Source organism: Rhagoletis pomonella, unplaced genomic scaffold (genome assembly GCF_013731165.1).
Source record: "Rhagoletis pomonella isolate Grant_MI unplaced genomic scaffold, Rhpom_1.0 Rhpom_scaffold_00008, whole genome shotgun sequence".
Classification (NCBI taxonomy): Eukaryota; Metazoa; Arthropoda; class Insecta; order Diptera; family Tephritidae; genus Rhagoletis; species Rhagoletis pomonella.
In genome coordinates, this window is record NW_023458562.1 from 33748016 (window position 1) to 33760517 (window position 12502).

Genomic DNA, 12502 nt, shown 5'->3' on the forward strand with positions numbered 1-12502 from the left:
AGGAGCATATCCCGACTTAGGCCACTTTAATTGAAAGGCACAGATATGTATATGTATATGGACATAGTTATGTAGGTATGTATGTACTTAGCCTATCCAAACCGTCTTAAAAAGCATTTTCAAAATTCAAAAATTGTCGTTAGTAGCCTTTTCTATATTTTTTAACTATTTCATTACTTTTGTGTTATAAGTATTTGCATGATTTTATTGGATTTGCTTTGCTTTTGCTTTCTTTTTCACATTTTTTTTTTTTCTTTTCTGTCTCACATTTACAAATACGGGCGTACATTTTGCTTCGCTTGCGCTAAACAATTTGCAGACGGTTAAAACAGGTACAACAACAACTAAACACTAAACGCTAAACTCTACGCTTAATTCAGTTTATACCCATTACAATGCCTATTATCTTTTTGTGTTAATTTCTGCGTCCGAAATTTGGGATTTTTCGCATTTTCTTAATTAGAATACATTTTTGTTTCATTTTATATTTTTATTGTATTCCTCTTCGCTTTTTGCTTATTGTATCTTATTTTTCCCACACTTTTTTCCCTACCTTTTTTTTTTTTGATTTTAAAATATGCATTTCTTAGCTCAAAATTTATCAGTAGCTAACAAAGAAAACGAATTCGAACTCGTAAACTCAAAAGTGAACTTTCAAATACAATACTCGACTACTAAGCTTTGTTAAAAAAAAAAATAATAATAAAAAAATAGAAAAATAAACAAACAGCGCTGCACTAGCCAGCTGCAGGCGCAACAGCTAGCAAATCATATGCAAAACTTCCATTTGAATCACTTAAGCCTACAACACCCCACTCCGAAAGCTGCCCAACACTTCGCCAGTCCTCAACAACTCTGCATCCAAACGCCAGCTAATTCCCTTCGCGCGGTCACCAAGTCAATCTAAATGCGTCGCAGCGTCATACGCTCGCACAGCGTCACCGCAAACAGCGCTATGAGCAGCGCATATATTTGTTGTTGTAATTGTTGTTGCCCACTACCTGTTACCGTTACGCCAGCCAGTAAAGTCTTTTGCTGTTCGGCAGCCAAATTCTCGGGTACATCGCTGGGTATCTCATTGCTGAGCGGTGAGTCCTGCAACGATTTCTCCAACGAATCGGGACCCGAATGTGTTTCGCCGATATTTTTCAATTGCACGACTGGTGGTTCATGCATAGGCACTGGTTCGCGGCTGGTTGTAGTGGGATTCGTAGTGGTGGAAGTGGATGTGGTTGAAGTTGTGGTAGTGGTCGGTACAAAGGTGCCATTCTCAATCCAATAGACGGGACTGAATTCAAGTTTGACGTCTTTCAAGTAGCTTTTGCGCACCTAAAAGTAGGCAAAAAAATGTTAAGAAAAATATGCTTTTAAGTGGAAGAACATATTAAATTAATTGCATGCATGTAGTTGGCCTGCGTTTAAATCTTTGTTAACAAAAGCGTATATTCCAAATCTTCAACCCAAACCAACACTCACATGCTGCACTTACCTCCGCTGTGATCTTGCGCGACACGCTATCGTCAATGCCATAATAGAAAGCATACAATTTGGCGCTGTAGGGTGCTTCCAGCGTCACATAATTACCCTTCAAGGTAACATTTAAAGCTGTGCCTGGCCAGAGTTTTGTATGCACCGACTTCGTTTCGGATCGTTTTTCGACATATTTCAAACCCCATTTGACTTCGGTTGGCACGGTGACATCTTTCTCGTAGACTTTTGTGGGCAAGCCACGTGCCACGCCTTCGTGTGAGCCCCAGTACTGCACATAATCAAATTCGTAAGTCATAACGGACTCTACTAGGATGTACATATCGCCACGGTTGGCCAGCACGCTGGAAGCTGAAATTTAGAGAAAGAAGATATTAATTTGATATCACAAAAGTGTGCTTAGATGCAACGCGTTACGAAAATGACTGTGGAATTAGAAGAAGATGATAGAAGGTTAAAGTTTCGCTACGTCAAAAGTATTTAAATTGCGATTTAATTTCAATAAGTTTAGAGTTAAGAATTACATATACAGTTGCGCCCTGCTTGGACGGATAGCTGAGCTAGAGTTTCGAATAGAAGGTCCGACTTTAAGAAGCTAGCTTACTATCTGCGTAATAGTTTAGTTACTATTGCTATGGTAAATATTTGTATCCAAAATGCTTTGAAAGAATGTTCGCCTAAATATATGCAGCATAGTAGCCTAAAAATTCAATACGAAATCGACCAAGTACAGAAATGTGAAGACAGGTCGTGCGAACCTACGGATGTATCATACATTTGAGCATAAGTTAGTTTAGATTATCGTGGCTCCCCAGCACCTTTAAACTTCTTTAAGGCATACCGCTCCCATTTTTCATCGAGATTGTGAGGAGATCTTCTGGAGCTAAACTCAGCCGAGCGATGGGAAGGTATTTCATTCGCGGCCTTCTAATACATAAATCATGCCCAAATCGAGCTGTGCGGGTTGGAGTAAATAGTTCTGGGCGTTGATAAATTCTGTCTTTCTGGCGATTTCAGGAAGCCGCTTTTGTGTCCCTTTTGACCTTGAGTGCTAAAGGTGTAATGGAAACAGTTTCATTCGAAATATCGAAAATTTAGGCAGACATGTTAAAATTGGAGTCGGGTAGTATTCTCTTTCAGCGAAGAATCTTTCAACTCTTTTCTATATTTGCAACTTCCTATAACAATGCGACTGAAAGCTATGTAAAAGGTCTTCTGATCTCTGGGAATCCTATCACTAGTTAGATAAATATCAACGGATTTATATATGGCTTGGGTGTCTTAATACTTTCATTAATTCCCATTTAGCTACAAGCTCGCACTATTCGTCGTCAAACTCGCGGGACTTTTTGGTAATAAATTCCGGAGATTCTTTCAAACTCCTTAAGTTTAAAATTTGTATATCTCAGTCTCAAGTGACGAGGTTTTCGAAGCTTGCAAGATCTTTTCTGGCTTAATAAAAAAACCCTACTATTTTCAAAATTAATTTCAAAAGTCGCCATCTTGTAACCCGTTGCATTCCAGAATTCACAAAACACACACGCCTTTCCACTTACCCAAATCAGTGATGTTCTCACGCATATCCAGCCGTATGCTATCCAATTTGATGTCTCGCAATTCATAACGAAACGGTTCGGTCTCGATCAACACCTCACCCTCATCATAGTCCTTATCGCGACCACTTTCAATAACCTTGATTTTACCCAAACCCAATGGATCCAAACGACCCAAATTATAATCGGCACCGCGATGCTCAGCGCCGCTCTCGCCCGTTGATGGCGCTTTATGGCGGCCAATATAGTCATCCTCTCCGATGCGTATGGCGCCAATGGGTATGCCAGCATTGAATTTACGCCAATGCTTCCACATAATCTTGCCAAGGTGCCCCTTATTCACCAACACATCGAACTGTTCGTACTTGCCATGCTTGTAATGTGCCGCCACACAAACATGTGATTGTAGTATCTTCTCCGTATGACCGCTGGTGGTGATGCCCTCGATGGTCACACGACACACATAGATGGGATAGTGTTCGTCCTCGGTAATGTATTTACCGCCCTCGACCGCAAACTTTAGCTGCTTGGGATCCTTTGGGTCGTACGTCTCCCACACCAAAGTGCTGGAGGTGACCAGTTGACCCAGCTGTGTGGATGCGTTTGTGTATGTGAGTACCGGATGTACGCTGGCGCTAGACGGTGCAATTGAATGCACTAACATAATTGCGGCCGCTAGCAAAAGCGGTTTGAGTGTACAGCTGTAGCGACAAGGCGCTGGAAAGAGCTTTTGCTGCATCTTGTTTCGTCGACTATTTGTCAACATTTTGAAGTTCTTTCGTCGCGTTTTGAAGTGTGCTCAAATAGTGATGATACAGTTGTTCAGAGAATGTTGGTCGGACAAATACAATGCCCTTTACTTTACAGTGTTTGTTGTATTGTTGATTGATTGCTTGATTGTGGAAAGCTGTAAAGAGGATGAGATAAGAGAGAAAGTGTATAGGTTGGTCATTAGAGGCATACATGGCGGTGGAAGTTAAAAGCTAGAATTTTAATATAAATGTATTCCTGAATGTGTGTAGGTTGAAGTATATACATAGAATATCTTTTAGTATAAATGTACTTTTAGCGCTTTTTACATACTTTTATGCTTTAATTGTTCGTATGTGTGTGAGTTAAGTGGTCACTTAAACGACAGCCATAAAAGTGCTTTGGTTACGCAAGGGTAAATGGATTTGCATCGCTTTCTATTTAATTGATTTTGCTTTACGCAATTAAGTTGGAAATCGATACGTTTATTTATTTATTTATTTATTTATTATAATCAAACACACAACCATGAGTTATTTTACAGTGTTTGAACTTAATTTAATTATAAAAGCTTAAAAACTAACATTAAGGGAAACCGTAGGTTGTAAAAATGTGTAAGGAGGAGAAGAAGAACAAAGAAGTATTAGAAAAAAGAAAAATATATGTGTACGTGCATCTTAGCAATTTAGAGGGCAAAAATTATGTAAGAGCTCATTTTTAAAGTGCGATGTACTTTAAGCAATTACTATGCACTGTACTATCAAAGAGGACATCTAGTATTAGTATCATTAAATTAGTTTACGTAAAATTGACTTTTTTCTTTGTTTGCGTATAAGATATGTATATGTACATACATATATGAGTTTAAAAAATGTAAATTATAACCTTAAAAATAAGCTCCCTTAACTGACCAAATAATTTTGAAGGAGTTCAAGCCTGTTTTAGGGTTGTTTGGATTTCGCTGCCTCCTACAGCAGATATCAGCTCAAACTGACTTTGTTACTGATATTAGGGCTCGCGCATACTGAGACCTTACAGCTAAGCTGAGAGATGAACTAATGAAACACTAAGGGCTGGTTTCTCCAACTCAATTTAACTTAGGTTAGCCAATTTTTGGACGTAGTCAAGAATAAGCTGATTAAAACGTAGGCTATTTTTTGGCTAAACTAGGTTAAGTTGAGTCGGAGAACCCCGACTAAGAAAACAAACGCACTTATACTCTTGGTTGTAAGCTCGCTGTGTTGGTTCGAATACGCTCTCCAGTTTTTTCGAAACGCTGATTAACAGAACAAAAACGTTCCAGCTCTGAAAGTATACAATGTGAGTCGCGATAGCAGAAGAAGAAGCAGGCCTCCTCTACGATGGAAAGACCTGTGGAGAAGGACTTGGCTTCATTTGGCATTTCTTATTGGTCTCATTTGGCGCAGAAGAGAAACGACTGGCGTTTTTTGGTGGACTCGGCCAAAATCACTTAGGCGGTTACTGCGATAACGATGAAGAAGACTAATAAAGAAATCGCTCCAGCTCTGTGATGTATTTAGCTCTTGATGAAAAGCGGCACATTTGTGCGGCTGTAAAAAAGGTAATCTGTGGGCAAAACATCAATGAGGCGGATATTTTGAAAGTCAAGATAAGATTGGAAAATCGCTACACGTTGAAAAAAAATGGAAATCGGCTTTCTATACTTATAAAATACCTATAATATACCTTAAATTTATCACAAGAGCATGGAAGTTGAATTGCAAATGTTGAGTTTCTCTAAAGTTGGTCTCCAACGCGTCGCTACGCCTTGGAAATTTAAGCTTTCATCTACTCCATTAAAAATGTAGTATTTTAGTTGTTATTTAAGTGGCACTCGTATTTGACAAGCTCAACTAATGGTAGGCACAGGAGGCTTGCTGCTTCCACGTGGCTCGACTAAAGGGAAAATCGTGTTAGCTGAGAGGATTTAATGGGCCAACCAAGTGAAGACGTGGTGGGTGTTCCGAGGGGGTGCATTCAGAAGCCGGGCTTATATTGGCACGCCAGGCTGGACTCTGTATGTGTTGGGAGTTTAGGCTGCTACATTATCCAGACCTTAGACTTGAACGCATTGACAAGAATTTGAGCGTTAGCAACTTGTCTTACTGCTGCAAGATCCCTCTCTCTCTCCCCCTACTCTATAAAATGTTGTTCAATACATCTCTAAAAAAGTTCCTCTTTAATCTTTGGTCCAATGAATTTTTCTCCGAAGTTAATTCAAAAAATTCACCAACTTTTTTTACTGAATTTCCTGCACAATAGGAAATATATTTTTTCTTTTCCTGTCAAACAGTTGCGAATAAGATTTTGCTAACTCAAACGCACACTCCAAATTGAAAGGATGCATTGTGAGTTTTCACAGATTATTATCTGTGCAAGAGTGCACAAATGATCCAATTGTATGAAGTGTTGCTTTGTTGTTGTCGTCGTGGGACTATGAGGATGCACATAAGTAAGTACTTAAGTGCGTAGTGCGAGTGAGCCATTCTAAGGATACACAATGCCATTGCAAGCGTTGGTGACAAATTACTGCATGAAGAGGCAAACAGACGAATACAAAAGTATCAAATGAATAACGAAGTAAAATGAAACCATAATAAATCGGAGTTTATTGGAGTGCCTTCTGATACTAAAATGAACTGAGATTTTAGTGCCTGAGTATATGGACTGGTATGTGGCATGCAGTAGAGGCATTTCGAAAGTTTTGTACTGACCGATGGAAGCAGAAAAATATTTTGAAATAGGAGCGCCATATATGTAACACTGTGCGTAAAAAAGTATATCCAGCAATGTATGTTCATTAGGGTGCCCATCGAAAATGCTTTTTTTGTGGAAATTTGAAGACCCTACCCCGTAATTTTATTCGTCCGATTTCAAAAATATTTAAAACGGTACTTAAGGAAGTAAGCACAAGTGTGTATAGCAAATTTGGTCGAGATCGGGCAAGTAGCTTTTTGAGATACGCATATATCATAAATCATATTTTCCTAAAATTTCTTCAAAAACCACTTTTTTGCTAAAGAGCGTTTGTATATAACAATTTTGAATAAATATTGATGAACTCTTTAGCCAAACTGCTCAAAAAAATCTGAAATTCCGGTACACACACACATATAAATTCAAGCCCGTATTCAAGATAAGTCGCCTAAATTCGACAATTTTTATGCGATTGCAATAAAGGAGATATCAGTTTATTTGAAAATAGATTTAATTTTAGATAGTGCACCATATTTTGAAATTGTAGAGACTATCGATGGTCAAAATTTAGAAAATTACGAGAAATATGGGTCTATTTTTAATTTACCTGATAAAAAATTCCAACAAGCCTAGTCCAATACCATTTTAAAGGCCCATATATCCTCTTCTCAGATCATATCCGATCTTTAAAATCGAATCAAAAATAGTCATTCAAAAACTCATAAATCTACAAAATCCTATTTTCTGACCTAAATCTTCAGGTCGCGAGCTCTAAATGTCCTTTAAAAATTCTATTAAAATAGGAAATAATATTTCTCATAAAAACGAATAAAATTGGAGGATAGGGTTCTGAAATTTCCAAAAACAAAGAATCATTTTCGATGGGCACCCTAATGTACATATGTACTTAAGTAGTACTTGCGTGTTTCGAAGAAATAACGAGACAAGCGTACTTGGCTAACAATCAACTACAAAGCGTATATTTATTTATGAACCCACAATCAATAGAACTAAGTGCTTATGCAGCTATTCTTATCGAGCTCTAGACCTGTGCACATTTATCAATAGCAAAAGCCATAAATGTATGCATGCCTATGTATATGAGTGTATGTACAGTATATACATACATATATGAAATGTGTATGGTCACACAGGTGCCATATTCTACGGATTAATGGTATTGTGGCGATGCGCTGGTCAATCAAGCCACACAGTCATTGATCATTAGTTGCGCCAATGTCAGACAAATCCCCAGGAAAGTGTTACGTCACACACACTTACAAATATGCACGCATGCAAGTGTATAAAATAACAGTTTTAATGGTGTCCACCTGTGCTTTATGCCTTTGTATAGCAGGCGATGGCAAGCCATTTGTTAAAGTAGTGAAACGCTTAATAAACTCCATTAATAAAATGACTTACGCAGACTATACACATTTCCATATATATTTACATATATGTGGATATGTAACTGTGTATATCGGCATTTGTGTAATATCGAAGGTATGCATGGCTGTGTTAAGTGTTGGTATAAAAATAATTTGATAGGTCTGTCGGCTTAGGACAACAATATGTCACCAAATGGGGGCGCCATGTTGGGGAGTGAATGAGTCTGATACACATGCATAGTATAAGTAAACTCACACATATAATTAGTATATATCCTGCAGTGAAAAGCCAAATAAGGTGGTAAACATTCTAAGTAATAGATCAACAGGTAGTAACCGACTAGTTCTTTTACTGCTATGAGTTGATGCGGCAAGCTCAAGGCCAGTACAAGGACGATCTTAATTCGTCTTATCTCGAATGCCGGCCGGGGTGTCGCGTGAAGGCAACCGTTTCTGATCCGTATCAGTATCAGTTTAGTAGAATATCAACGAATTTACTAAACTCAGTAAATTCAACAGAAGACTTCTCCGTGACAAATAAAGATTTTTTAAAGGTTTAAAATTAATTTTGGAGGGGAGGAGTAGTGCTTTTAGTTAACGAGATGATCTTTCTACAAAAAACAAATTTTTTCATCGTGTTACAGGAGCCCAAATGTGCCCAAAAATCGTGATTTTTGTAATTTTAGGGTAAATATCTCGAAAACCTGACGTGATTGGGCTATTATGGAATCAGATTCGAATTCAGCACGTCAAAGACCTTTGGAAAAGTATAGTCTGATTCTTGGTTAGAAAATTTTATGAAATTTTTTCGGCCTATGTTATTATTAAATGAAACTAAAAAAAAATATTTTCCATTTAAAATAGACATTGCATTTTAAAAATTTAAAATGATTTAAATTTCCAGAAAAATTTAAAAAATAACAATAAAAATATAGAATTAAAGAAATACTACTTTCAAAAAATTACTATTAAATTTAAATCAAATGCCCAAACCAAATGTGTTCCTTGTAAAATATGTAATGAAATTAAAAAAAAAAAAATACAGCAAAACTTAAAAAAGTTACTCAAAAGCGGGGATCGAAAGTAACAATTAGATACAAATATTTTTTTTTTTGATAGATCATTGCAATTTTTTTTGATTTTTATTTTTTCGATCAAGAATAATTGCTAGATTTGGATTTATATTTTTCCGGCCAGATATCCCGGCGATTCTCATTTTTCAAAAATCGTTAAATTGTTTTTTTTTTTATTTTTAGCAATTATAATCTACAAATTTATAACTGTTAAGTATTTTAACAAAATTGTTTTCAAAAAAGGGTTAACTACAATAAATAAATGGTACTAAACATAAATTAAATAAAAAGGTTAATTTAAATAAGTTTAAATGCACTAAAAATTATATGAAATTAAAACAAATTAAAAAAATATACAAACAACAAGTAATTTTTAAGCAAAAACAAAACCAACTTCAATTCTCATATAAGATTTTAAAGTACCGTTAACTTGTTCATGATCCAATAATCGGATCTTAACCGATTTAGTACCACCTTTCTTTTAAAAAGGAATGAGAGAAATCGGGCAACGTCGTCCAAAGATTATACGGCAACATACATTAAAAAAATATATATATTCCGACGACTTGATAACCTCCTCCTTTTTTTTATGTCGGTTAAAAATGTCATACAAATTAAATAAGCTTAAATAAAGATATGTTTTTTTTTCTTTTAAAATAATGCAAATTAAAAATACAATAAAAAATTAGTAGTATTTTAGTTCACAACTAGTACCTTTCTCTGCCGGGCACCCGTGTACGTACATTGTACTTAGGTGTGTACAATTATATAAATACAACCACTTTCGTCATTTACTCAGCAAAGTTAAGCATAAAAGCCGGATGGGTCCACCACTAACAACAACAATAACAACTTAAGCCCAATCATTCCCTACTTCGATGTAACATTTCCCTACCCCACCTCTTTTCAGGCGCTGGTATTTTGATGTGTTCATTAGACGCCGGCGCCTTTGTTTATCAGCTGGTTTTCATGTCCGGCATTCCAAAGCAAACACCCACAGCCAACAATGGTAAAATTTCATATGTTTGTGTTAAAATTTACAAAATGTGTGTACGACATGCAACATGCGACCTAACACGAAACAGCAGACAGTCAGATCGCCAGTTAACCAACCAACCAACCAACCAACCAACATGTCACACAACATACCCAACAGGATTTCAACCAGCAGCAGCAACAACAATAAAATGAAATTGAATGTCCTGCTCAAATGTTAAGTGAGGAATTCAACCAAGTACTCATTCAATGACAAGCAAAAGTACTGACGTGGACATATTTTGGAATACACTGAAGTTTGAATGTGAATACATATGTATTTAAGTACATACGTATGTATTTGTGGCTGTGTTTCAATGAGCAAACTCAATTATGTCTAATGCGGAAATTAGCGTGTGGGTATCTACTGGAGTTTATTATATATAGTTCCATGTAAAGTGAAAAAGGAGTAGCTACCCAAAAAAGGGATTAAAACTTAGCAGCGCACATTGCTGAGTGAAAATGGTTAATATGTTTGTCTAAGGACTAAGGCGCCGATGGATAGATAGACTGTTGCCAGCAAAGTATGAAGTTTACACGGAGCGAAATTAAGGGCCTTAAGGGGGGAAAAATAAAGTGATATATACAGTAGATATACTACGTTCACGTAAAAAAATAAAATGGCGTATACTAAAAAAAAAAACTTTAAAAATAACATAAATTGCATCGCAATTACGGCGGCGAGAATGTAAATAGGGTAGAGCAAGCTTTGTTTGTTTTTCTTTGTTTAAATAATGTTAATTTTTTTAATAAAATACAGCTTACCATCTAAAAAACAATGAAAATCAAGTTTTTAAACTTTGTAGATCGTTTATAAACATGCAGCGAATTTAAAAAAATGTTCATCAAAATTTTAAACATTTTAGTTGGATTGTTTAGAGTCAAAATTTCAAACTTTGTACAAAAATTAGCAAATTTCGATAATGTTGCCTCAAAATTTTGAGCTTTTTAATTACACTCTTTAGAAACATTCTGAGTATGTAGTTTTCAATTCTAGTGTAATAAAGTGCAAGTTTAAGTAGCGTTTTCTGCTATACAAAGTATGTTTAAAAAAAAAAAAAACATCTTTATCGATATCAACCGCTCTAGTATGTAAAAACTAACATTAATTTTTAGAATTTGCAGTACGGTGCGTTCCAATGAAACGCTTCCATTTCTTTGCTGTAGTGTTCGCTTATTAAATAACGAAGAAACCTAAAACTACTACAAAATAAAAAAAAGTAATGCTAGACATAATCATTATTTTGAATAATCTTTTTTTAATTTTGCGTCTTTTATTGAAATTACTACCGATAAATTTTTGAAACCTTATCGATATATTTATCGAAATCGGTATCGGTTTAGTTATCGATATGGTCATCGCAACATATCCACAAACACACACATACTTACATATACAGTCTTCGAAAACTTAGCGCCCGATATTTATTGTAACCTAATGCTGGATTTACACTAGGAATTGAATGGCAAAAAATGACAAATGACAAAGTCGGGCATTAAAAAATTATCGTGTCATTACATTAAAAACATAGTCATTAGGTTCATTTCCACATGGCATTTTTTAAATGGCATAAATTTCTTGTCATTTCAATGCCTAGTGGAAATTCGGCATAACTCAAGTTGATATTGCCGTTTATTGTATACTATATTTTTGGCTACTTCGCATTGTTCTAGTAAGCATAATTCGTTCATAAATTTAAGTAATTTTTTCCAGTGTACTTTAGTTAGTACATATGAAACACTTCTATAAATTTGTTTTTGTGCATCGAACGGAAGAAACTTCGCATATCCCTTGGTTATTTGAAGCGTTGCGATTATCGTATTGACAGCACTTATTATGACGGTTTTAAATTGCATTATTTGCTGATTTTCTAAATGAATTCAGCAAAACGCCAGTTGGAAGTTGAGGCATATTGGTGTTTTTATGTTTTAATTTCCGACTTCAAAATTTTATCAGCTCGAATATCAATGAATGCCGTTTGGAAGATGAGTAGAATAGGAGGTAAAGATTTAAAGCACTTGTTGGCCTTTAAGAAGAACCTAAACACATTTGCTAGAAAGAGAAATAGTTGTTCAATTTGATCTCATCATGTTTTGTTTACTGAAGTGGTACAAAGGTAGCTACAGTTTAAGGTAAAGAAAGCTAGGAGGTAGTATTAAATAATTGTGTAACTGCTCTTTCGGGTTCTTGAAGTAAAGGTCAAAACGATCCTTTTGAGGCGGAAGCTAATGGGTTAGAATGTTCTATTAAAATATTTCCCATGAAATTTTACTATATATGTCTTAACCTTTAATTTCGCTCAGATATTTATTTTAACAATTTTTTCCACTTTTTTGAAAACTACTTTTAGGCCGAGGCATGAAAACTTTAGTAGGCCTTAAACTAAAAATACGAGCAAATTTTGCAAATCCATCTAGTGTTTTACTACTGGATGGGTATACTTTCAGAAAATATTAACAAAATCCGGGCTGGTTCCGGCTGTCGCACAGTGTAATT

General features: G+C 35.8%; 1 protein-coding gene across 1 annotated transcript in view; it reads right to left on the bottom strand.

The window, feature by feature from the left end:
* Positions 1-552: 552 nt before the first annotated feature.
* LOC118744654 (protein unzipped) overlaps positions 553-12502 on the bottom strand; it is a 79375-nt gene continuing 67425 nt past the window's right edge. Inside the window, exons 3-5 of the mRNA XM_036477810.1 lie at positions 3045-3948; positions 1490-1839; positions 553-1329 (exon numbers count right to left, since the gene is read on the bottom strand). Coding sequence (XP_036333703.1) covers positions 904-1329; positions 1490-1839; positions 3045-3807 — 1539 coding nt within the window. The 5' untranslated portion in view covers positions 3808-3948 and the 3' untranslated portion in view covers positions 553-903. The remainder of the gene's footprint in view (positions 1330-1489; positions 1840-3044; positions 3949-12502) is intronic.